The 22,667-nt window shown below is 45.0% G+C and overlaps 6 protein-coding genes across 10 annotated transcripts; 3 read left to right on the forward strand and 3 right to left on the reverse strand.

The window, feature by feature from the left end:
- The first annotated feature begins 915 nt into the window (after window positions 1-915).
- LOC117566803 (isoleucine--tRNA ligase, mitochondrial) lies at window positions 916-4,346 on the forward strand. The gene is made up of 6 exons (XM_034246350.2): window positions 916-1,104; window positions 1,163-1,442; window positions 1,499-1,703; window positions 1,774-2,961; window positions 3,020-3,350; window positions 3,403-4,346. Exons 1-6 carry the CDS (start codon window positions 940-942, stop codon window positions 4,057-4,059), a joined length of 2,826 nt encoding a protein of 941 aa, XP_034102241.1. The 5' UTR covers window positions 916-939; the 3' UTR covers window positions 4,060-4,346.
- Window positions 4,347-4,363: 17 nt separating this feature from the next.
- LOC117566805 (integrator complex subunit 9) lies at window positions 4,364-6,620 on the reverse strand. The gene is made up of 3 exons (XM_034246353.2): window positions 6,520-6,620; window positions 5,290-6,447; window positions 4,364-5,205 (listed from the first exon to the last, which is right to left on the reverse strand). The coding sequence occupies exons 1-3, from the start codon at window positions 6,526-6,528 to the stop codon at window positions 4,396-4,398; spliced, it is 1,977 nt and encodes a 658-aa protein (XP_034102244.1). The 5' UTR covers window positions 6,529-6,620; the 3' UTR covers window positions 4,364-4,395.
- Window positions 6,621-6,658: 38 nt separating this feature from the next.
- On the forward strand, window positions 6,659-7,432 carry LOC117566806 (MRN complex-interacting protein). Of its 2 annotated transcripts, none has more exons than XM_034246354.2 (2): window positions 6,659-6,789; window positions 6,845-7,432. In XM_034246354.2, the coding sequence occupies exons 1-2, from the start codon at window positions 6,739-6,741 to the stop codon at window positions 7,430-7,432; spliced, it is 639 nt and encodes a 212-aa protein (XP_034102245.1). In that variant the 5' UTR covers window positions 6,659-6,738. The 2 variants fall into 2 exon arrangements, with proteins under 2 accessions (XP_034102245.1, XP_051862093.1); XM_052006133.1 differs by having other exon boundaries at window positions 6,863-7,432.
- A 41-nt stretch (window positions 7,433-7,473) lies between these two features.
- LOC117566804 (zinc finger RNA-binding protein) lies at window positions 7,474-14,228 on the reverse strand. Of its 4 annotated transcripts, XR_004572014.2 has the most exons (6): window positions 14,122-14,227; window positions 12,093-13,590; window positions 11,508-12,032; window positions 8,581-8,789; window positions 7,709-8,521; window positions 7,474-7,629 (listed from the first exon to the last, which is right to left on the reverse strand). XR_004572014.2 is itself a non-coding variant. In XM_034246351.2 (5 exons), exons 2-5 carry the CDS (start codon window positions 13,573-13,575, stop codon window positions 7,955-7,957), a joined length of 2,784 nt encoding a protein of 927 aa, XP_034102242.1. In that variant the 5' UTR covers window positions 13,576-13,590; window positions 14,122-14,227; the 3' UTR covers window positions 7,474-7,954. The 4 variants fall into 4 exon arrangements, 2 of the variants coding, with proteins under 2 accessions (XP_034102242.1, XP_034102243.1); XM_034246351.2 differs by having other exon boundaries at window positions 7,474-8,521; XM_034246352.2 differs by lacking the exon at window positions 14,122-14,227 and adding an exon at window positions 13,721-13,868 and having other exon boundaries at window positions 7,474-8,521.
- A 221-nt stretch (window positions 14,229-14,449) lies between these two features.
- Window positions 14,450-19,229, forward strand: LOC117571167 (tonsoku-like protein). The gene is made up of 5 exons (XM_034253196.2): window positions 14,450-14,879; window positions 14,938-15,109; window positions 15,164-17,662; window positions 17,856-18,031; window positions 18,086-19,229. The coding sequence occupies exons 1-5, from the start codon at window positions 14,609-14,611 to the stop codon at window positions 19,156-19,158; spliced, it is 4,191 nt and encodes a 1,396-aa protein (XP_034109087.1). The 5' UTR covers window positions 14,450-14,608; the 3' UTR covers window positions 19,159-19,229.
- A 407-nt stretch (window positions 19,230-19,636) lies between these two features.
- On the reverse strand, window positions 19,637-21,478 carry LOC117571169 (probable medium-chain specific acyl-CoA dehydrogenase, mitochondrial). The gene is made up of 3 exons (XM_034253199.2): window positions 21,317-21,478; window positions 20,654-21,007; window positions 19,637-20,591 (listed from the first exon to the last, which is right to left on the reverse strand). Exons 1-3 carry the CDS (start codon window positions 21,332-21,334, stop codon window positions 19,707-19,709), a joined length of 1,257 nt encoding a protein of 418 aa, XP_034109090.1. The 5' UTR covers window positions 21,335-21,478; the 3' UTR covers window positions 19,637-19,706.
- Between the last annotated feature and the right edge of the window lie 1,189 nt (window positions 21,479-22,667).

Genomic DNA, 22,667 nt, shown 5'->3' on the forward strand with positions numbered 1-22,667 from the left:
TAAAAAAAAACTTGTTTCGATGCGAATTATTATATTAATCTGCTTTTTCTTTCATTAATTATAATTCCGACTGGTTTGATCTACAGAAGCCAAAATTAAACAGAACATAGTACAGCAACCCACCGCTAGATGGCATAGCTTTCGGGTAGAACAATCGATTAAACAATCTACCAAACTAGGGAACAGTGTCCTCAGTCTTCAGATGATTCATGAGATACATAACTATTACACAAACATAAATACAATTACTTAAATACAGTAATTGTATGTTTGGTAAAAAGAACAAAAGCTATAATATGCAAAAAAAATCGTTGCCTACTTTTCGGAGTAAGGAAATATTGCACTATGGTCCAGGAGACCACTTTTCTTGATGGAAATGAATAACTCCTAAATTACATGAGATTTTTTGATGCGGTTTCTTTATTTGAACTAACGAAGGTCCCTAGAATAATTTGTGGAAAGTGGGCGTGTCTACTTCTACCATAGCTATTACTTTCTGCAGCGTAGTGGTAACTCAACGATATAGCTAAAATACATTTGAAATTTAATAAGGTACTAATGTACTGTAAGAATTACTACACATCGCATTTATTGCTAAAGAGCTTGAAAGTTTTTCACTTTTAACTCATTAGTAATACATTAATTACTATTAATTTTAATATCATTTTACCTTACCTAGTTAATTTTATATACTTGGCTTTATTGAAAATTCCTAAATTTTAAATTTATTGATTTGTATATCATTATTACATAATGCAATACTCACAAGTTAATATAATTGTAGTTATACCATACCTAGTTAATTTTACACACTCTGCTTTATTTCAAATTTCCAATATATGCGCGCCATCTTTAAAATTCACTTCCAATAGCGCGTCAGCTGTTGGAACAGCTGATTGTCATTTGCGCCGGCTGCACTTTGTTTTGGTTACGTGCAAAATGTTGCGTGTTATTCGAGCCAGTGTCGTTACTCGCTTTTATTCTGTGAAAACTGCCAAGAAAGATGCACAGAAATATACAGACACAATTAATTTACCACGCACCAAGTTTCCCAATCGTTTAACAGCCGCCAAACGCGAGGAACTCGAACGGCAAATACTTGATGTAAGTTTTGACTAACAACTGGAATCACATGGAAGTAAATTGTGATTTTCTCTTGCAGCACAAGATCGCCACAGCTTATCAGCATCAGGAACAACACAAAAGCAAGCCAACATTTGTGCTGCACGATGGACCACCTTATGCCAATGGTCAGTTGCATATGGGACACGCTGTCAATAAGATTCTCAAGGACATCACATTGCGGCAGCGTGTGGCACATGGACAGCAGGTGAACTACATTCCAGGCTGGGATTGCCACGGACTGCCCATTGAGCTGAAGGCCACAAATGCGGCCACTGTTGCTGCTGGCGAGCAAAGTGCTCTCGAGATTCGTCAGAAATGTGAGTTTACCTTGTTGATTATTCGAATTTCTCATATAAGCTGTTTACTATTGCAGCCCGTGCCTTTGCTTTGGAGGCCATTGCATCACAGCAGCAGGACTTTCGCAGCTGGGGCATTTTGGCCAGCTGGCAGCCGGATAACATTTACTTGACATTCAAGCCAGAGTTCATTGCCAACCAGCTGCAAATGTTTTACAATCTATACGAACGTGGTTTGGTCTATCGCGATCTCAAGCCCGTCTATTGGTCTCCCTCTTCCAGGTGAGCTTTGCTATACTATACCGAATGTATTATTATTACTAAACTCTTACCATTTCCCGTACTTTCATAGAACCGCACTGGCCGAAGCAGAGCTGGAGTACGATGCCAATTTTATCAGTCCCTCTGTATACCTGAGATTCGCCTTGAAAGGATTGCCAACAACTGACAAGCAAATCTTTGCCCTGGTCTGGACTACAACGCCTTGGACGCTGCCCAGCAATCAGGCCATTTGCTACAACAGTTCCTTGGAGTATGTGCTAGTCAAACTATCGAATCGCAGTCCCGATGAACTTTATCTCATGGCCTCGGCACTTGTGGCGGACTTTGAGGCAACGACTCAACTGCAGTGCGAGATTGTGCAGCGATTGTCAGGCAGCGATTTGAGCAACTGCAGCTATCAGCATCCCATAGATAAGTCACAGACAGCGCTGCCCTTCTTCGACGCCGCTCATGTGCAGGACAGCAAAGGCACTGGATTGGTGCACACGGCGCCCGCTCATGGTCCGGATGACTTTCTGATCAGTTTGGCCAACAAATTGTCGGTGAAATGTTATGTAAATGAAGCTGGTGTTTATACCCAAGAGGCGCCTGAGTTTCTGCGTGATCGATCTGTGCTGGGCGAAGGCAATACGCTCGTGTTGCAACATCTAGCTGCGGATGTGGTGCATGCCTCTCAGCTGCAGCATTCGTATCCCATCGATTGGCGCACCAAGCAACCTGTAATTATACGTGCCAGTGAGCAGTGGTTCATCAACACAGACAAGTTAAAGGCGCCCGCAGCTGCAGCACTGGAGCAGGTGGAAATCTATCCACGCGTCAATGCGGAGGCAAGCAAGAAGGCGATGCTGACGCAGCTGAACAAACGTCCCTATTGGTGCATCTCTCGACAACGTGCCTGGGGCGTGCCCATACCTGTGCTCTACAAGCGGCACAGCAAGGAAGTGGTGGTCAGTGAGGCACTCATCAAACATCTCTGTACTCTGCTGCACAGCGAGGGATCCATGGACTTTTGGTGGTCAAAGCCACTGGAGGAATTATTGCCTGAACAGCTGCTAAAGCAACTTGGTTGCAATGCAGCTGAGCTGGAAAAGGGCAGCGATATCTTTGACATATGGTTCGATTCCGGCAGCACGTGGTCTGCTGTGCTGAAGGATAACAAAGTGGCTGATCTGTATCTAGAGGGCTATGATCAATTCACTGGGTGGTTTCAATCCTCGCTGCTCACCAGCATTGCAGCAAGGAATTGTGCGCCTTACAAGTGAGTACAAGATGAATGAAACTAGTTCTCCGGAGATCTTAATAATCTATTCCAACAGAGCCCTCTTTGTGCATGGCTTTACGGTGGATGAGAAGGGTCACAAGATGTCCAAGTCACTGGGCAATGTCATCTCGCCCAAGCAAATCACCAAGAAGTATGGAACTGATGCACTACGCTGGTGGGTGGCTTCACATGGCACCCAGCACATGGCCATCACAGTGAGCGACAAGTTGCTTCAGCAATCCGCTGAGAGTTTGAGCAAAGTTCGCGGCACATTGCGTTATCTGAATGGCGTCATCCAGCAGGGGGAACAGCAACAGTTGTCTCTGCAGGATGCCAGCTATTTGAACAAGTATTTGCTGCATCAGCTACTCAACTTCGAAGAGGAGGTAAGAGTTGAATAGTAACTGCAATTCGTAGTTTTAAATCGCTGCTTTCCAGATTGAAAAGTTGTACAATGCCTATGAATACAATCGAGTTGTGGCCTGCATCCAAAACTTCCTCGCAAATCAAGTCTCTGGCATTTATGTGCATCTCATCAAGGATCGTTTGTATTGCGGTGATGAGCAGCAATTGAAAGTGATTCGCCACACGTTGACGCAATGCTACAAACAGCTCTGCAAGGCTTTATGGCCCATTGCTCCCTTTTTGATTGGAGAGAGCTGGAGTTACTTTGATGCAGCTGGCGGCGCTTTTCACGAGCAAACTGTGCAGGGTCTGAAAGAGTGGCATAATCTGGAAGCCAATCAGATTGTAATCACAGCCTTGGAAGTGAAGCGGATCATTAATCAACAGGCTGGCGATGTCAACAGTTGGCATCTCGCAGTGAACATCACTTGCAACTCGCAGCAACAATTGGAGCAGCTGTCTGCATTAAATGATGGTAAATTGAATGAAGATGTGGTTAACTCGGAACTGAGCGAGATACTCCAAGTGGGGAGCGTGACACTGCAGGCGGAGTTGAACTCTGGAGCAACTGCAGCGCTAGTCAAGCTGAACAGCTCCGATGCGGAACTTTGTCCGCGTTGTCGTCGCTTCAACATAGTGGAAGAAGAGATCTGCAAGCGCTGTGCGAACATTCTAGCTGTGAAGCAGTAGTTTAATAATTAATTGTTGCTTAGTTTATATTAAATTTATAGAAAACTAACAAGTTTAGATCTTTGACTTTAAGTTTAGTTCAATGGAAGTTTGGAGTTTGAAATTATAAGACCTTTCCATCTTCTCTCATCTGGACTGTAAACTTGAGTCAATCAATCAGTCAGTCAGCTAGAAAACTTGTGTATAGATTAAATTGTTTAGATCTTTGACTCAAATTATAAGAGCTTTGCTGCGTATAAATTGCAGTCTTCCACCTCCTAACGTTTGAACTGCGCGTTGATAGTTAAGTCTGTCCAAAAATGTAGTGTATAGATTAAATTGTATATTTGTAGATTCTTAGAAACTCTGCAAGCACTTGAGCAATGTGTCGCGTAGCTTGAGACGCGTCGTCGGTTTGCCACCGCAAATGATGTGTGTCTCATTGTCCTCAAACTTAATGGTCGTATCCTCGTTGACCAACTGCAGCGTCAAATTGCCTCCACTACGATCCATTTTGATGTTGGAGAAGCCATCCTGCGCTAGTCGCTTCATAAGCGCATCTACATCGATGCTTCCATATTCATATTTGACATTCTTGAGCACATCTTCCTTGGAGGGAACAGTGTTGTGACTGCCACTGCTCGAGCTGGGCTCCTCCTTGATGGTTTCCGCACACGGCTGTATGCAATGCACCTTGTCCTTGACCTGCAGCACTCCAGTGAGCGTGGACAGCGAGACGCCAGCGGTTACCTCTCGTGCCAATATCTTTTGCGCCAGCTCTGAGGCAATATAGATGCGATCCAGTTTGCGCTTCAAAGGCAGCCTGATGATCTCGCCACATTTGAAAGTAATAATCTTTTTGTCCGGTTGCTCGATAAACAGATTGGGTGCCGAGGGATGTGGCTTGGTGTATGCCTCGGGTATGACCAGCACATTGGGCTTCAGCTCCTTGATCAGCTTGTTGGCCTGCTGATAGTTGAGCGAGGTGTCGATAGGACAGTAGAAGGCTTTCATAGCCAACGGCTGGAAGGGCGCCAATACTTGCAGGTAAGGAAAATCGGGTTCCGTGAATATAATCGAATTGTTCGGGTTGTTGCCCCACATCTCGATAAAATGCACAGCGTCGCCAAAGCGCAGACTGGGATGGCCACAGAACACCACGCAGGGCTGTTGAGAAGGAAAGCAAGTTTAGTAATAATAATAACAATATATAATAGTGATAACTGTTTCTAATATAAACAGTCAACTCACCTGTCGAAAGTCCTTGCTGAAACCCTCTGAGAACACGTGATTATAGTGCTTCAGTTTCGAGTTACGTAGGTAGAAGGCATGTGGAAAAGGATCGTCGGGCACATAGACCTTGTTCTGCTTAGCAGAGCTCAGCCACTCGGCCAAGATGTTGGAGTATGCCAACGAACTGTCCGCCACCGGCGATATGAAGAACATGGGCACATTATTGAGTCCAGCATTCTCCAGATTCTGCGTGAGGCACTCAAACAAGTCGTAGACAACACCCGAAGGATAACACGGAATCAGTGCTGAGCCATTGTTCCGTATGGTAAGCGCCACATTCATGCACAGCTCTCCCAACTTAGTGTCAGGATTTACAGTTGGCGCCTGTGTTAAACCCGTCATGATCAAGACATCCGCATGCTTGAGCGCCGACTGATTGATGGGACGCGGATGAGTTGTCAGCGTGGAGGAGCCGCTCACATAGCAGATCTTTTCGTGCGCAGTGCTCAGCACCCAGTTGCTGGAGCCGAGACAATACCCTGAACTAACAGGCGTGGCAATAAAAGCGCCTAGAATGTCCAGCTTCTCATCATAGCCCATGATGGTCACCTTGGATAGACTACCCTGCACATCTTTGAGACTGAAGATGGTGCGCCACTTCTTGGCACGGAAGGCTTCACTCAATGGACTCGGCAGTAGATGTAGTTTCTCCTTCCATAAGCGTGCTGTGCATGCTTTAGGCGAGACTTCAATGTAATCGACAAGTTCCTCGAGAAAGAAGCGTCCAATTTGCAGCGTTGGTTCCGTCGCATAGACTTTGCCCTTAAAGCCAGTATTTTCCGTTATATAGGGTAAAGCGAGCATGTTTAGATAGTTGGAGATAAGTATAACATCAATTTCGCTGAAATCAAGCATTTTGTCCATCGGCAAATTGAACTCGGGCACAGAGTCCACAAACACACGACCACAACACTCCTTGAGCTCGCCATCCATTTGTGGATCATGATCGCTGCTCGGCACAAAGTTTGGCAGATTGGAAAGCTTCAAACTCTGCACAAAGGGGAGCGGGAGGAAGTTGAGTACCGTTTGTTCGGTGAGACCGCAATCGAGCATTATGCGGAGTCCCTTGAACGTGATGATGTAGCATGGTTTCGCCAAGTCACCGCTAAGGCAATACTACAAAATTTATAAGCCAGATAAATTTATTATTGTCATTTCCCTTGATAACGTTTCTTGTTTGTCACTTACCAATCGCATCTTGATCGAGTATTGTTAAAACGGTGTCAACCGTTCTGTGATCAGCGTCGTTGTGGCGTCGAATAACTAATAAACAGCTGACCGCGAAAAACAAACGGCAATAAAGTCCTAAAATGCGACATCATGCATAACGCAGTATATTGAAATTTGTAAACTGCGGTCACTCTGTTTCTTGTTAGTTTTTGAAATTCGACTAATCTTGTCGTTGCGATGTCTCAGCAAATCCGCGTTTTGCAATGCAAAGACTGTGATTTATACCAGGTTTGTTAAAGTAATTATATACTCTTGTCTTTTGTATTGAATTATTGTTGCTTAGGTGGACATTGTTAAAAAGTCCAACAAGTGGGAGTGCAAAGTTTGCCGCCAAAAGCAAGTCGTACTTCGTGAATTCTTTCGAGGAACTGGAGCCGAATGTCGCCTGAAAGTGCAGGAACTAAATCTGGAGCATGGACAGAAACGCCATGCCCAACAACAACGTCAGATATTAGATGCACAGGATGCTGAATTGGATACTGAAGTGTTGCCAGCCCAGCGAACAAGTAAATGGGCTGCTTTTGTGGATAAGCCGACAGAACAAGCATCAAGAAATGATTCCATGTCATCACAACCAGCTAACCGACCAAGTAAATTGGCTGCCTACGTGGATGAGCCCTTAAATCAACTACCAAAGGTTGATCGACGTACAAATAATAAACTCACCAAAGGATCTAGTAAATGGACTGCCTTTGTTGATGAACAGGAAGCACCACAGATGCGAAGGAAGTCTTCAGTAATAAGCCTGGACTCTGATGAAGTGGAGTTTTCCTCTGCGAAAAGCAGATCAAGTGGTTCCAACAAACGCAGGTCCGAAGATAATTCCAGTGCCAACATAAAGCCTTTTTCCAAATGGCAAAAATTCCTTTGAACTCTTCTTAATGATATCACTAAGTTAAGCAACCAATAAAGTATTGTTGTATAGGTATTTTTATTAAAATTGATTTGTTTTCATAATATTTGAAACGCGTAATGAAAGCCGTTGAGTACATATTTGATGTGTATAGAGAATCAACGCTTCCATCGGACTAATCGAATATAATTTTGCATTTAAGAGTTCTGCATAATCTAGAAAAAATGCAATTAATTGAATTAATCATTATTATTATTATATTATATTGTTAGTTTGGGGTTCTTTGCTATTTACGTTTTGCTTTGTTGCTGCTTTCATAATAAATACGACGGCAACATGTTTGACATGATAAACATATAAAATATTCAATCCATTTTCAATTAGTTTCAATGGAAATAGTAGTTAGGCATTTGTAATCGGGGGCGTAATTCGTTTTCTGAATTACACAAGATTAGATTGAGAAGAAAAATGGTTGATTCATAATTATTGACGACAGACTACGTAGTATATTCCTAATTTGCTGAGTGCTGCGGCGGATGCTTAGGCCGTGGCGGGAACAGCCGGAGTTATGTCCTTCTTGGCAACCTTCTCATCCGAACCAGTTTCCTCGATGTCAGCGGGATCCGCTTCCGAAACGCCTGCCTTGCCGGATGAGCGACGTCGCTTGCGATTAATACGCCATGGACGTATGGGGAATTTCATGGCTGGCAGTTGTTCCATGCCAAGCACTTTGAACATCTGGCGGAAAGCAATGTAACGCAGAAAGAGTTGCGATGACACGGTGAGATCTTCACGTTCCTGCTTTGACAGTTGCTGCAGAGCATCGGTCGGGTCCTTCTCGCAGGGATCCAACAGACCGGGTCCATTGATCAGAAAACCCGATGACAAAGCCTCCATAATGCGACGCAAGCAGTCGCCAGGTGAGATGGGGAAACCAGCCGACGAAATCACCTTCTCCACCAGCAGCTCGAGCGACCATTGTGGCAGCGATTGCCACGACGAGACCCGCTGGCAAAGATCACGCAAAATGCGAATAACCATCACGCACGATTGCAAGCCAGTTGCACGTGCCTGGAACCATTTGGCATGACGTAAATCAGCAAGTGCCTGCCAAGGAAACATTATTCAAATAAAACGTCTTTATGTGATGGGTATGAAATACTCACCCGTAAACAAGGTTCGCGTGGCAAAAACTCCGAATCGGCGGCTTCCTCTGTCTTGGCAGCTTCATCCGCTTTCGTTGCAGAGGCCGAATCACAAGCCTCGCGCAGCAGTGGCGATGTCAGCGTAATCTTAACTGCCACCACTTCATCCAGAACAATAACCGAAGCCTCCTCGGCATTAACCTCGACGCGATAGTTGACCTGCGTGTCACCTGTAAGTGGAGAGTTAAACAGTCATCGATTAGTCGCATAAAAAGTGAAAAACAACTGGTTTATCTACGCTTAGAAAAGAGACAAACATTGTAGGTAGTAGATGGAGTATATAGAATACCAAGTGTGGGCCCACAATATACATATATAAGTATGTATATACAATTAATTATATGTATATTCACAAATATATGATACGATAATGCAGCACATCTGACAATCAAAAGCAAAATGTAAATGTTTGTTTCTTCCTACGTTCCACAGATAACAAAATTCCGCTCTGTTCCCAGCAAACATCCATAAATCATCATCATGAACTAGTAATAGTTGTATATTGTATGTTATGTATATAGTATATATGGTATCGTAAGTATTTCAAGTATATGACTTGCGTGCTGGGATCGGACCGGTTAGCCAGCGGGATTGGCGGCGGCATCATCTGATGCTACGTCACCTCCAGCTCCATCACCGACTCGGCCTCATAAACGGAATTGCAAATTCCTAAAATCGGAAGTCAAAGTTGCAATTCCCCTTAGAGTGTAACTTAGTTTAGGGTTTTAAAAGACTAAAAACATTGACCGAAATTTGTTGTCGGAGAAATCTTGAGCACCTGGAAATTTCGGTCGCAATTTTTGGCAGTTTTTAAAAGTATTTGATATTTTTTTGTAATACAATCAAGTTTGATACACACATAACGGCTGCTTGGAGATTGAAAAAGCTGCCCCATATTGCTTCAATTTTCATTTTAGGGGGCGCAACAAATTTGGATGGATAACAAAATGCTTAAGGTACTTGGATATCATAATTCCATGTGTACCATTATCATCTAAGCGCCTTACGCGTCTGTCTTGTGTGGATCAATCGCATTGCTTCTGGTCGTTTTGGCCGTTTCATTTTTTTTGGTCTTTTTTTTTCGTAACAATAATACTATATGCGATAGTATTGTCAAAGGACTTTATTTACACAAAGTTTCTTCGCAATTGGAAGTGGAAAGTGGGGGAGAGAGAGAGAAAGAAAGTGGCAAGTGGCGTGTGGCAAAGTGACAAGTAAAAGTAGAGCATCAAACAAACAAGAGCACATCGCTGGTGCCCATAAACTTTGTATAAATATATTCCTTTGGCTGAGAAATTCGTTAGATTTCATTTCATTTGAATTGAAATTGAATGGAATTTGATTCGATTCGTTTGGTTTGGTTAAAATTGAATTGATTTGATTTGCGTCGATTCGATTCGATTTGATTCGGTTTCATTTGTGTTCCACACATATAATCGATATCGAATTCGAAGTCGAACTTCTTTTTTTTGGCACATCCGCTTTCAGTTTCCGTTCGCGGGCACACATTTTTCAGTGGACTGAGGTACGGATTACGGAGTACGGATTACTGCTTGTGTGTTACCATTACGATTAGGATTATCTCTCCGTTGATTAGATTATCTCCACCACCAGCAGCAGTAGAAGTAGAAGTAGAGCAGAGCAGAGCAGAGCAGATCAGTAGTGACAGCAGCAGCAGCGACTCTCTGGGAAATCTATTGACACGGCTATAACCCTGACACCTGAGTGTGAGGAGTACTCTGTGAGTGATATCATCTCAAGGCTAAGAGGAGGGCTCAAATCTTATCCTGCAGATAGAGAAGCTGAAAACGGCAAATACGTTTATATTTGTTTACTTTTTTTTTTTGGTTGGTTGGTTTGGTTTGTTTTTTTCGTTTTGTTGTTTTGATTTTGGTTTGTAGTTGTTGTTTGTTGTAGATCTTGATAATTTTGTTGTTGTTGTTGCTTATTTGGCTGCTGTTGTTTCGTTGTTTTGTTTTGCTTCCGTTCGTTTGTTCGTTGTTTTCAAAACAATTTCAAATTCCACACCACGGCAACAACAACACAACACAGGTCTCAACAGTAGTCGATTATGTAAGATACATATTTTTGTTCTTTTTATTTTATGTCTAATTATCAAAACAATAATTTGCACTTTTTCCACACAAATTGCGCATCGCAAACGACTAAATTTGATTCGACATATTGATACTATATACATTATAAATATGTCCATTTATCTCACATTATGTGCATTGCAATTGTTCATTTCTTTTTTTTTTTTTTGTCAGCATCATTTCTTTAGCGCTCCGAAAAGTTTTTCTCTCTCTTGGCGAACTTCACATTGTCAAGTTGGCCAGACGATTTCAATATAAACATACGATATTATTTATTTTTTGGATTTGCTGCTTTTGATTTTGCAATTTGTCGCGTTTATCTATTCGACATGGATATGTCTTGGAATCACATTAAAGAGTTAAACGAGCAATAGAATTCAATTCTATTTGCAACATTTTTGTGAGCCAAAGCTCAAATACCACATCATCAAATATTCAAATATTTATATTATAAATACGAGTCGGGAGAATTTAGTTTTAGTGTAAGGAACAAAACAGAAATAATTCGGTATGATAAAATATAGTTTTGTTCCCAATAACAGGTATTTTCTTTTGGGAATTTAAACTGCAGCAAGCTTGATAAGTTGGTAAGGTAAAAGGTTGTTAAAACTTGGATGAGTGCTGTGTGTATTTGTGTGTGTCTGAGTGTGTGGAAAGCCTAAGACATATCCATGCTACACTTAAATTCCCCCTTATTAAACAGGGGAAGCTTGTGCTATCAGCTATTTCTCTGGAAAAAGTTATCGCACAAATGACATCAAAGTCGAAGTCGCTGCTCTTTTGCTAACTTACCTGCCACCTCCTTCAGTTTGTCGGGCAACAAATTGGCCACACGCTGCAGCAGACTTGTGGTTGGCTTCTCCGCACAGAGGACGACCAGCTCGACAGCGGTGTCGCCGTGGAGCAGCAGACCCTTGGCCAAAAAGCCAACACGCATCACGCCCTTCAAGATGCGCACCACATTGCCGCCATTGTCAGCATCCTTGTGAAACGAGAATATCTGATTATCACGACCATCCTTCTCCGACGGTTTATCAGTTTTCTCCTTCTTCACCACAGCCGCATCGCTTTCCTCCGCAGCTGGCGTATTGGGCAGCTCAACCAAAGCATCCGAAACGAGCTTGAGAGCGCGTTCAGTGTGTGAGACAATGCGTTGTATAGTCTGCAGCTCCTCCTCCATGGGATAGATCTCGGCATGACGAGCAATAGCGTGACGATCGTCGGTGCTCTCTGGACGACGCACATTACCACCAACACCCGGCATCATGCCAAAGTGCGGTGGTGGACCACCGCCAACACGGCCAAAGCGTTGAGCTCCTTTTCAAGAAATTACGAATTAGTTAATGATCATGATAGTTATGCAATTTGTTGACTTACCTCCAAAGCTGCGCGACATCCAATTGTTGTAGTCATATTCCTCGGTGTACTGGCGATTGCGCTGCTCATCCCAGTAGCTGCTGCCCTCGTGGTCATCGCCACGATGCGAAGACATCAGCGCACGCTGAGCACGTGCCTCGGCCAGGCGACGCTGTCGTGGCGTTGGCTTGAAATCGACAACCAGATCGGGTTGCACTTTGCGCTTATATTGCAAGCGATGGCGACGTCCCTTCATGTGCATCTCTTTGGCATTGGGATCATTGAACTTACAGTCGCACAGCTTGCAATTAAAGCTGAGTATTTTGCCCTCATCGTCCTTCACTTCCTCGATGTATTCGCCGCCCACTGGCTTAATGTTGTCGGTGTTCTCCAGCGAATCATCCATATCATCCATGTTCTCAGTAGAAGCAGCAGCAGATGCTGCTGGAGTGGTTTCAGCTTCAGCTTGTTCAGACTTGATTGAGGAGGCTGCCGCAGAAGGAGCAGCTCCAGCGGCACCAGCAGCAGGTGCAGCTGGCACAAAGTTAATCTTGCCCATTTTCTTGGGCTCCTCAGAAGGTATTGGCTTACCCAGCTTCTGATGCAGCTTTACCACCTTCTGATGCTTAGCGCCACGTACATGCGCCGCATACGCATCAGTTCCGGTGCAGGTGACGTCGCACAGCTCGCAGTGATAGTTGTTGCCACGATTCTGTGTGCTATTCGTAGCCGTTGCCTGCATCTTGAGCGATGCCTCGCGCTTCTTGTGCTTTTGTCCCTCCAAGTGCTCGCGATACGTTTGCGGTCCGGCGCACGAAATCTTGCATACCTCGCAGTAGTGAAGTTGCTGTGGACGTGGTGGTGCCTTGGGACGCAGACCACGCAGTGCAGCCGCTCCTGGGATAGTGGGTCCCATCTTACGTTGATACCAGCTGTTGTTGCCGCCACCGCCGTTGTTGGGCTTCTGACCTCCAGGATGCTGTTGGGCCACATACATGCTGGCCGCATTATAGAGTGCCGTGTCGTAGCCACTGTAACTGTTGCCTGCAGCCACATTAGGTGGCGGCTTTGGCGCTCCATTCGATTTGTCCATTTTACCCATGCCGCCTTTGGCTGCTGAATTGGGATTCTTGACGGGCGGTGCCGAATAGTGTGTCTTGCTTACTGCTGCCGCGGCTGCTGCTGCCGCTGAAGCCGTGTTGTAGCTGGCCGGCGCTTGCTGATAGAATGTTTTTGTGGCATCGTACGATTGCATGGCGCTGCGATAATCCCCATAGCCGCCATAGCCGGGCGCACCGCCAGCAGCAGCGCCGGCCGCTGCATAACCGCCGCCTCCACCTCCACCGCCGGGGCCACCACCGCCCCCTTGGCCAGCAGCCACAGCAGCATTTTGATAGGCAGCGGCATTTGCATATGTTGCATTCGTTACCGCCGGATAGGTGACTTGTCCCGTGTTGTACTGCGTGCCGCCGTAGTTGAATCCGGCATAGTTATTGTTCGCCATTGCCACGCAAAATTGCTGTTTTTTACAAACAAAACATACAAATTACCAATCAATGCAAATCACTCATTATTATTACCCCCCGCCCTCGCGTTACTTCATGCATCCATCAGCTGTATGATGACAAATATCAGTTTGTTCTACTTACATTTACTTGTTATTACTTTCTTATTGCTATTTTAGTCTTCACAACAAAAATATTTATTGACTTTGATTTGTGCTTGCCGCAATAATAGTCTGTTTATCTGTTTTAATATAGAATGCGTGGAAAAAGTGCTTTTAGTCACGTCATCTCACCTCTCGCTCGCACTCTCACACTGTCTGTTCTGTCACTGGCAAATAACGTAAAGCGAAATCTCCCACACCACCACACTATACCGTTCGTTTTCCGACTATATCGATTTTTTGTGTGATATCAAACGGCACTTTAGTTGCATCTTTCATGTATGCAAATGTCACGCACGCACGCTAATCAATGTTAAACATGTCAGATAACAACCAGCACATAAAAGCAAAACGTTTAAAACACAATTTGTGCAATTAAATTACCTTTTATGTGGACTATGATGAAAATTTTCCTGTCTGTGTGAACCGGCGACAGCGAGCGATGTAAAATATGACCGTATGCGGTATATCGAAATGTACTATTTTGACCCTGTAACTATAAGAAATATACTGTTTGCCTACAAGAAGTTCTCGCTGGTGTGCTGAATTTTTCAAAAGCGACAACCTTTTTATAACGCTTTTTGTAAAACAAGATTTCTGTTAAATATTTACCGTTTATTCCACTAAACATTAATCTATTTCTAAAGCGATAACAGTTGAATTTAAAATATACTGTTAGTATGCTATAAATGGCCACACAGCATGTTGCAACATGTTGCAAGACAGACATTTCGATTGCTATTTGTGTTATCGAAACCTATAAAATGTGGCAACGTCTGCAGCAATTCGCGCCGAAAACAAAACAGTGCAAAAAAAATGTGGTGAATTGTGAAATATTTGTTTATTTATTTATTTTTGTGTGTGCTTTCCAATGGATGAAAAGCGTTACATTAAGCGCAAGGAGAAGGCGCGCACCGATGGGAATCGCGAGCAACTGGCGATCAGCTGCAATCAGTTGGGAGACTATTACAATCAGCTCGGCAAATACAATGAAGCGGTCAAGGAATATAAACAAGAGGCATCGATATACACAAGCATGGGAAAGGAGCTGGAGACGGCGAAGGCAAAGCGAATGCTGGGTGAAATGTATACGCTGCTCTGCGATTACGACACGGCAAAGGATTACATTAACGACTATCTGAGTAAGTGGCTGAGATACATTATAATTGTTCATACTTATATTTACATTTCAATCGACAGAAATTGCTAAAAGAATTCAGAATAAAGTGGAGCAGCAGAGAGCTTATGCCACCCTGGGACGCGTTCATCTGTTGCATGGTCAGAGCTTGGCGGACACAACAGCCTCGGCTGCCATGGAGCAACTTCGGTTGGCCGAGAAGAGTTTTCTGCGCAGTCTGCTGCTGATCAAAGAGTAAACACAAAGAGTCAACTCAAATTGCAGCTATTAAAACTTTCTTTATTGTAGTCTTTCGGGTCAGATATCGAAGCTGGAGCAACTGGATATGCAGGCACGCTGTTACCTCAACATTGGCGTAGTCAAAGAACACATGGAAGAGTTCGAGGAGTCCATTGACTACATAGAGAAGGCAATTAAAATCAGTAAAGCACACGATTTATTCGAATTGACCCATTTGTGCTACATCTCAATGAGCTTGCTCTACAATTGCAAAAAGAATGACGCTGCTTCGGCTCTACGCTACTGCAATATGGCTCTCCAAGTGGCCAAGCGACTGCCCAACAAGGTAAAGAAGATCTGCGAGACACTCATAACCAAGTCAGATATACTGATCAATGCAGGCGACTTTGCCAGCGTCAAGCAAATCCTTACCAAGGCTTACAAGAAGCATACGCCCGATGAGAATGATCGAGCTGCCATTGAGCGTTCACTGCGGATTGTGGTGAAGATCTGTCAAACACTCGATGATCTTGTGCTAACCAGTTCCGTGGACTATGCCAAGTTGAAGGACTTGTATGAGAAACTGGGCGATGGCTGCTGTCATCTGTTGAACTACGAAAAAGCTCTGGTTTATTACCAGAAGATGTTGGAATGCGCTGAGTTGAATCACGAGCAAGGCAAGAGTCTGGTGCCCATCTATGTGAGTCTGTATCAGACGTATAAGGATAACAGGCAGTACGACAAGGCATTGGAGTACTTGTGGAAAGAGTTCGAGCTGAATCAAGATGTGCCCGCCGAAGCATTCACAACGCTCTGCAGCATCGCGGAGATTTGCGAACAGCAATCGCAGCCCTTCTGGACAATACACGATGTGTATCAGAAGGCGATGCGTCAGGCAGCCAAAGTCGAGGATGTAGAGAAGAAGGCGAAGCTGGAAAAGATTGCCATGGTGCGACTGTATAAATTGCAGGTCAAATACAAAATGCAAATGCTGGTGGAGAATCTGGAGGCGGAGGCAATAGAAAAAGGCATTAATTTGTCGCATGAGGCAGTGAAGCAGGATGAGGAAGAGGATGTGGAGACACCACAGCAGCAACAGCAGCAGAATACGCCCGACTGGGGCGATGATGTGGATCTGGATGCATTGACGGACTCTGATGCCAGTGATTTGGATGAAACGGACAAACCGCGACCACAACGAATGACACGCGGCAATCGTACGCTGACCATCAAACGCAACAACAAGGGAGAAACACAGCTGCATCAAGCGTGCATCGCTGGCAATCTGGAGTTAGCCCGTCGCCTCATCGAACAAGGACACACGATCAATGTGCGCGATCATGCGGGCTGGCTGCCACTGCACGAAGCCTGCAATCATGGATATCGTGACATTGTGCAGCTGCTGCTGGACAAAGGCGCCACAGTGGCCATCAACGACAAAGGCGGCACCAGTTGCGATGGCATCACACCTCTCTACGATGCTTGTGCTAATGGCTTTCTGGATGTTGCTGAACTGCTGCTGGAGCGAGGCGCCGATGCCACAGTGCGCACTGACTATAATGACACTTGCATTGAAGCTCTCGACAAGTGGCGACAGTCCAAGCAGCTCATCGATGGCGAGCAGGCGCAGTATGCTCAACTACGCGAGCGTCTGCTACGCACGCTCTCCAAGGTTGGCATCTGTAGTCAACGGCATGCGCGTCCATTGACGAATGCCAATGCACGAGAGGCGACGAGCGAGTCCTCCGAGGAGGAGGCGGAAGTTGACTTGACGCCGCGACAAAGACGCTCGCTGCCCAGGCTGAACACTTCTTCTGGCAGTGCCAGCAAAGAGTATCGCAATGTGATGGCGCAACTGAAGCGTCCCAATCGAGTTATTGATGAACCCAGCAGCAGCAGCAATTGCAGCAGCACTAGTAGCGCTAGCTTTAAGCAGAAACGTGCTGCGTTGCTTGCCACCGATGAAGTGGATGCGGACAACTGGCTGATTGATGATGTGGGACCAGAACGCAAGCGCAAACGCTACAACTCCGGTAGCCTCGGCAGTCGGTCATCGAATGCCAAAGAGAATCTTCATGATTCGGCTTTCGATTTACAGGAGACGCCACCGGAACTGGATGCACATCAAGTGCTCTTTGAGGCAGCCAATTCGAAGCAACGGCAGAAACAGATGAGCAAACTCACGCTGTCCCGCAGCTCCAGCATGAATAGCAATAACAGTGCAAAGTCCAAACAGCAGGCATCTTTGCTGGACAGCGGATTTTGTCGCTTTCGCAGCGAAAGCCCTTTGGGCAGTGGCGAAGATTCCCTGGACAGTGCTTCAGTGATACGTATTGAACCTGATTCCACGACGAGTGGCGCACAGAATGCTCCTGCCATACAGCTGCTCATTTCGCCGGCAAAACGTGATTCACCCATCAAGGTGCAGGCAACTCCAGTGCTGGCCACGACTGTGTCATTTAAGGTGAAGGTGCAGGATGAGCTGCTGCTGGTGCCCATTGAGCGCAAGAAGTTGCAGGACATCAACATGCGCTGGCTGGCCGAAGAGGCGGGCAGACGTTACAACAAGTGAGTGGAGAACCAGCTGCAATTGAGATGGCAAAACAAATTCTAGATTTGCTTAGAAACTATTGCGGAATTATCATCCAAATTGGAGTCTCTAACTTTTATATTCCTTGAGATGAAGGAGCTTATGCAATCAGACATATAAAAAGATATGTGTATACCCTAATTAACTTACAAATCAATCAACAACTTGCAGATTAACTGGTCTAACGCCTTTGCTACGTCTGAAGACTTCCGATGGCTTTGCTTATGAGGAGACGGATGCAGTAAGCGTGGCTCTGGAGCAGAATATGCTGTTGTCCACTATTCTAGACTGGAAGATATCGCCACTTTCACAGCGCTACGAAGAGATGTGCCATCAATTGCAGAAGCGTAAGTTCATCCCAAAAATATCAACAATTTTTAAATCCTATCTTCTCTTCTTAGCTGTCGATGATAAGATCAAGCTGCTGCTGGAGCGTTCACAAAACACTCAAACCTTAGAGCTGGCGGGGCTTTGGCTGCGCGAGACACAAACAGAGCCAGTGTTCAAGGCGTTGCTGCATCAGGCCCGTCTCACGATACTCGACTTGGACAGCAACTTTATTGGCAACGAGGGATGCCAACAATTGGCCAAGGCGCTGCCCACTTTGCTGCAGCTGAAGACGCTGCGCTTAAAGTGCAATGCCATCAGCAATCAGGGCTTGGAGACGTTGCTCTGTGGCGAGGCAATGGAGAAACTGGAGCACTTGGAAGAGCTGCAACTTAGTCAAAACCCATTGGGAAATGCCAGTGTGAGAACGTTGCACAGATTTTGTGGCAGTGCCGCAGGAAAAGCGTTGACCTCGTTGCAACTGTCGCAGTGTGAATTGACGGAGCTGCAGGACTTTGACTTGGCCTACAACCAATTGACCTGCTTTGATATTAGCTTCAATCAACTGACACAGCAGAGTGTACGACGCTTGACAGATCAGCTAAACAGTTGTCGCTTGGAGCAACTGAATCTAAGCTACGTGCGTTGGCCCCTGGATGAGCAGAGTGGCTTTGCGTTAGGTGAGCGTTTAGTTACGCTACTCGAAAATGGCACCAGTGAGCGGTTTGTTCGTTTGGAGCTCGCTGGCTGCGGTTTAAGCGATGCGCATATGTACAAGATAACCCAGCACTTGGCGAAAGCCAAGCAACTAGAGTGGTTGGACATCAGTGATAATGAACGTTTGAGTGGACTTGCTTTGGGCTATGTGCTCGATGAGTTGCCTCAGTTGCAGACGTTGTTGGCCACAAATTGCTGTCGCTTACTGGACGATCTGCGTCTGCAGAAACTGGAGCAGCAGCATCAACTACCTAAGCGCATGGAACTCAGTATTGATGAGCAGACTTTCAGCACGCCAGGTGCATTGGCCACTTTGACTGACATTTGGCAACTTAAATGGGGCGACAATGCCAAGTTGCTAAAGCCCAAGCGGAAAAAGGGGCTGCTCAAGTTCTACGGTGACGAAAGCGATCTGCAGTGGTGCAGCTGATGGTGGAGGAGTGAACTAGAGTCAATAAATTGTAAAATATGTATATTAAAAGTTGCAATTAATCTAAACGTGGCAAATGTATCTACAATTCAGTGGGGGCAATCACTTTAAAGCATTCCCTAATCTTATCAGCCAGCACATTTCATTTGTTCCATTTTTGTGAAAAGATTGCGATAAGTCAGCGCGATTTAATGTCTTCTCAACTCTATAGTTTAGACAAGAGTGTACTCGCTTATCTGGAATTCGTTGCTTGAACTTTGGGTTGTACAATGAATTATTTACGAATTTGTTGAAAGGTAGAAGAGGCAAAGCTTCATCCGCGTTTATAAACATCTGTAACTTACAGATAATGGAATTTAGAGACATCGAATTCATATGACATTAATCCTTTGCTCCAATATTGTTTCTTATTCCCTAAAAATATGGAGTGGACACCACGCAGTTGAGCAAACTCTCCCAGTGACTTGCTTATTTTGGGTTTATATAACTTATCGTATTTTATTTATTGTTTTGTGAATGAGGTGCGGGTTGTAAGTAGCATGACAAGCTTATTTGCTGTCCTTGGCCATTTCGTACATATTTCTCGAGATGATCAGACGCTGAATCTGTGAGGTACCCTCATAGATCTGATAGATCTTGGCATCACGCATCAGTTTCTCCACGGGATATTCACTGTTGAAGCCATTGCCGCCAAAGATTTGCACAGCATCGGAGGCAATCTTGTTGGCCACATCAGCAGCATGGCACTTGGCAATGGAGGCATAGTAGCTGTTGCGACGTCCCTGGTCAATCTCCCAGGCGGACAGACGCCACGCCAGACGCGATGTCTCCACACCAATGGCCATGTCGGCGAGCATGAATTGCACAGCCTGGTGGTGGGCAATGGGCACACCGAAAGTCTTGCGTTCCAGCGCATACTTGAGGGCTTCATCCATGCAACGCTGGGCGAGACCAACGGCACCGGCAGCGACTGGTGGGCGGGTCTTATCGAAGGTGCCCATGGCAATTTTGAAGCCAGCACCTTCGCCAATCAGCACATTCTCCTTGGGCACACGCACATCCTCGAAGGTGATGCCACGTGTATCGGAGGCACGTTGTCCCATGTTAAGTTCCTTGCGGCCGGGCGTCAATCCGGGAGTATCGCGATCCACAATGAAACCGGTGAAGGCTTTGCTGGCGGGGCATTTGGGATCGGGATTGGTGCGCGCCAAGACAAAGTACCAGTTGGCTACGCCACCGTTAGTGATCCACATCTTCTGGCCATTGATGACATACTCGTCGCCCTTCTTCTCCGCACGCGTCTTGATGCCCGAGACATCGGAGCCCGCTCCTGGTTCAGTGACACCATACGCGGCCACCAGAGGTTCTTCAAGCAGACGACCCAGGTACTTTTTCTTCTGTTCCTTGTTACCGGAGAGAATCACAGGTGTTTGCTGTGGATGCAGTCAATCGTATGAGTATTGATGGAAGGATTGGGATCTTTTTGTTAACTTACGCCCAGACCGCTGGCTTCCAGAGCAGTCATAATGCCGGTGCAGCCATAGGCCAGCTCCTCGGCAGTCAGGCAGGTGGTGAAGACATCCAGATCCAAGCCACCCAAGTCAGCGGGGATGTGATTGTTCATCAGACCCAATTCCCAGGCCTTCTTGATGATCGGCCATGGGTACTCACCAGTTTTGTCGTATTGTGCGGCCACAGGAATGATTTCCTCGCGGGTGAATTTGCGTGCCAGCTCCTGCAGCTGTTGCTGCTCCTCGGTCAGCGTGAACGAGGGTCCTGTGGCGGAGACATGGGATACCGAAGCGTAGGCGCGGCTGGCTACCAGCTGACGCAGAGCTGGCGCAGCAAGCTACGTAAGGAAAGTAAACAAGTTGATTGCAAATGATAGTGACCTTTTAAATAATGAATTTGTTTCACACAGTCCACAAAGTCCACTCAGGGGCCAAAGTCCACAAATGCCGCAAGATAACAAGCATAATCAGTGTGAGAGAGAGAGAGAGGGAGAGAGATGTACGTCGTCAAAATGTCGGCCAGATGATGATCAACAGCTGCCGACGTCACTTTCACTCTCTCACTGTCTCTCCCTCACATTTTCGGACTTTATCCTCACTTCCTACTGCAGTTAACGCATAGAATGTAAATTGCTACTGCCTTTTACCTTGTTCAGAAATGCCATGACGTAGACACAATTAATGCAAAAATTATTTTTATTTTGTTGTGCAGTTTATTTGGGTCGCGCTGCCTCACTTGTCGACGTCTCGTTGCGATTTAATCAAACGGGTTTCGTTGTCGCACATAAAACGACGCGGCAGCGGCAGCGGCCGCCGTCTGTTGCTCTGTTGCTCTGCTGCCGGCGTCGCCGCTCTCAGCAAAGCAAATTGAAAAATGCACACGCTCTTGCACTCTCGCTCGCTCTCTTGAAGCTTGCGTTGGTGAAAACAATAAACTTTCGTTCAGCTTTAACATACAATTGCTACTACGGTGGCTTTTAGTCAAATGAGCATGTCTAATAACATTCGCCTTGCCTTGGCACACAACCACTAACCATACAATACATAGATGCGTCACTTCATACAACCAAAAGGCATCATTAAAAACAGTATTATTGCCGCCCCAGTCGGGCCGTGCGCTGCGATTCGAACACCGAGCCTCTTCGGCTCATTCGAAAATTCGAAGTTCTAACGCAGCGCGCAGCGTTGAGTTCAGTCGCAGATCAAATGCGGAGCGATGAGCACGAGCGCATTTCGTTGCGCTCTGCTTTCGTTTCTATGTATGCGTGTATGTATCTACATGCTCGCCTATGTCAGTATGTGTATGCATGTGAAGTTTTGCAACGTGCAGTTGCCTCACTGACAAGCAGCTAGCGCACGTCAATTTTGTTTTGCCGCGACGAAAGTCTCGAAGAAGAGGACAACAACAATTGCTCGCGTTCTATATGTTTGCAGTTAAATGACACTTGCACAAGGACTGCGTTGGCTCTGCTGGTGGTATGCAAGCTCAACATGTTGTGGGTCCGGGTTCAACTCCCGATCGAGAACATATGCATATTTTGTTTTTTATTTTAATGCGATTTAACTTTTTTCATTCCCTTTCAAGTTTACTGATAGAAGTAAAATTTAATAACGCATTGATTTTTGATGATTTACAATTTTGTAATTTTAAATAATAAAATAAAGCCGTAATTCCTTTTTGCAAACACTTTTTAAAACTCTATTTAACAAAGTTTGAACTTTAAAATGTTGTTTTTTACATTATTCAGATAACAATAACATCTAAGAGAAGTAAACAAAATAAGTTCAATCTTTTTTTTAATTAAATACTTTTTTGTAAAGCAGGTAATAATACAATTTATACAATACAATACAATTACAGAAAAATATTAAAAACATAATTACAATAAAATATTTATTATATTTGTAACACTATGTTTTTAATACTTATATTTAAATTTTTTACCAGTTTTAATTTTAATTTATTAGAAAAATTTTCTAATTTTAATTTTCAATTTA

Source organism: Drosophila albomicans, chromosome 3 (assembly GCF_009650485.2).
Source record: "Drosophila albomicans strain 15112-1751.03 chromosome 3, ASM965048v2, whole genome shotgun sequence".
In the NCBI taxonomy this organism is placed as follows: Eukaryota; Metazoa; Arthropoda; class Insecta; order Diptera; family Drosophilidae; genus Drosophila; species Drosophila albomicans.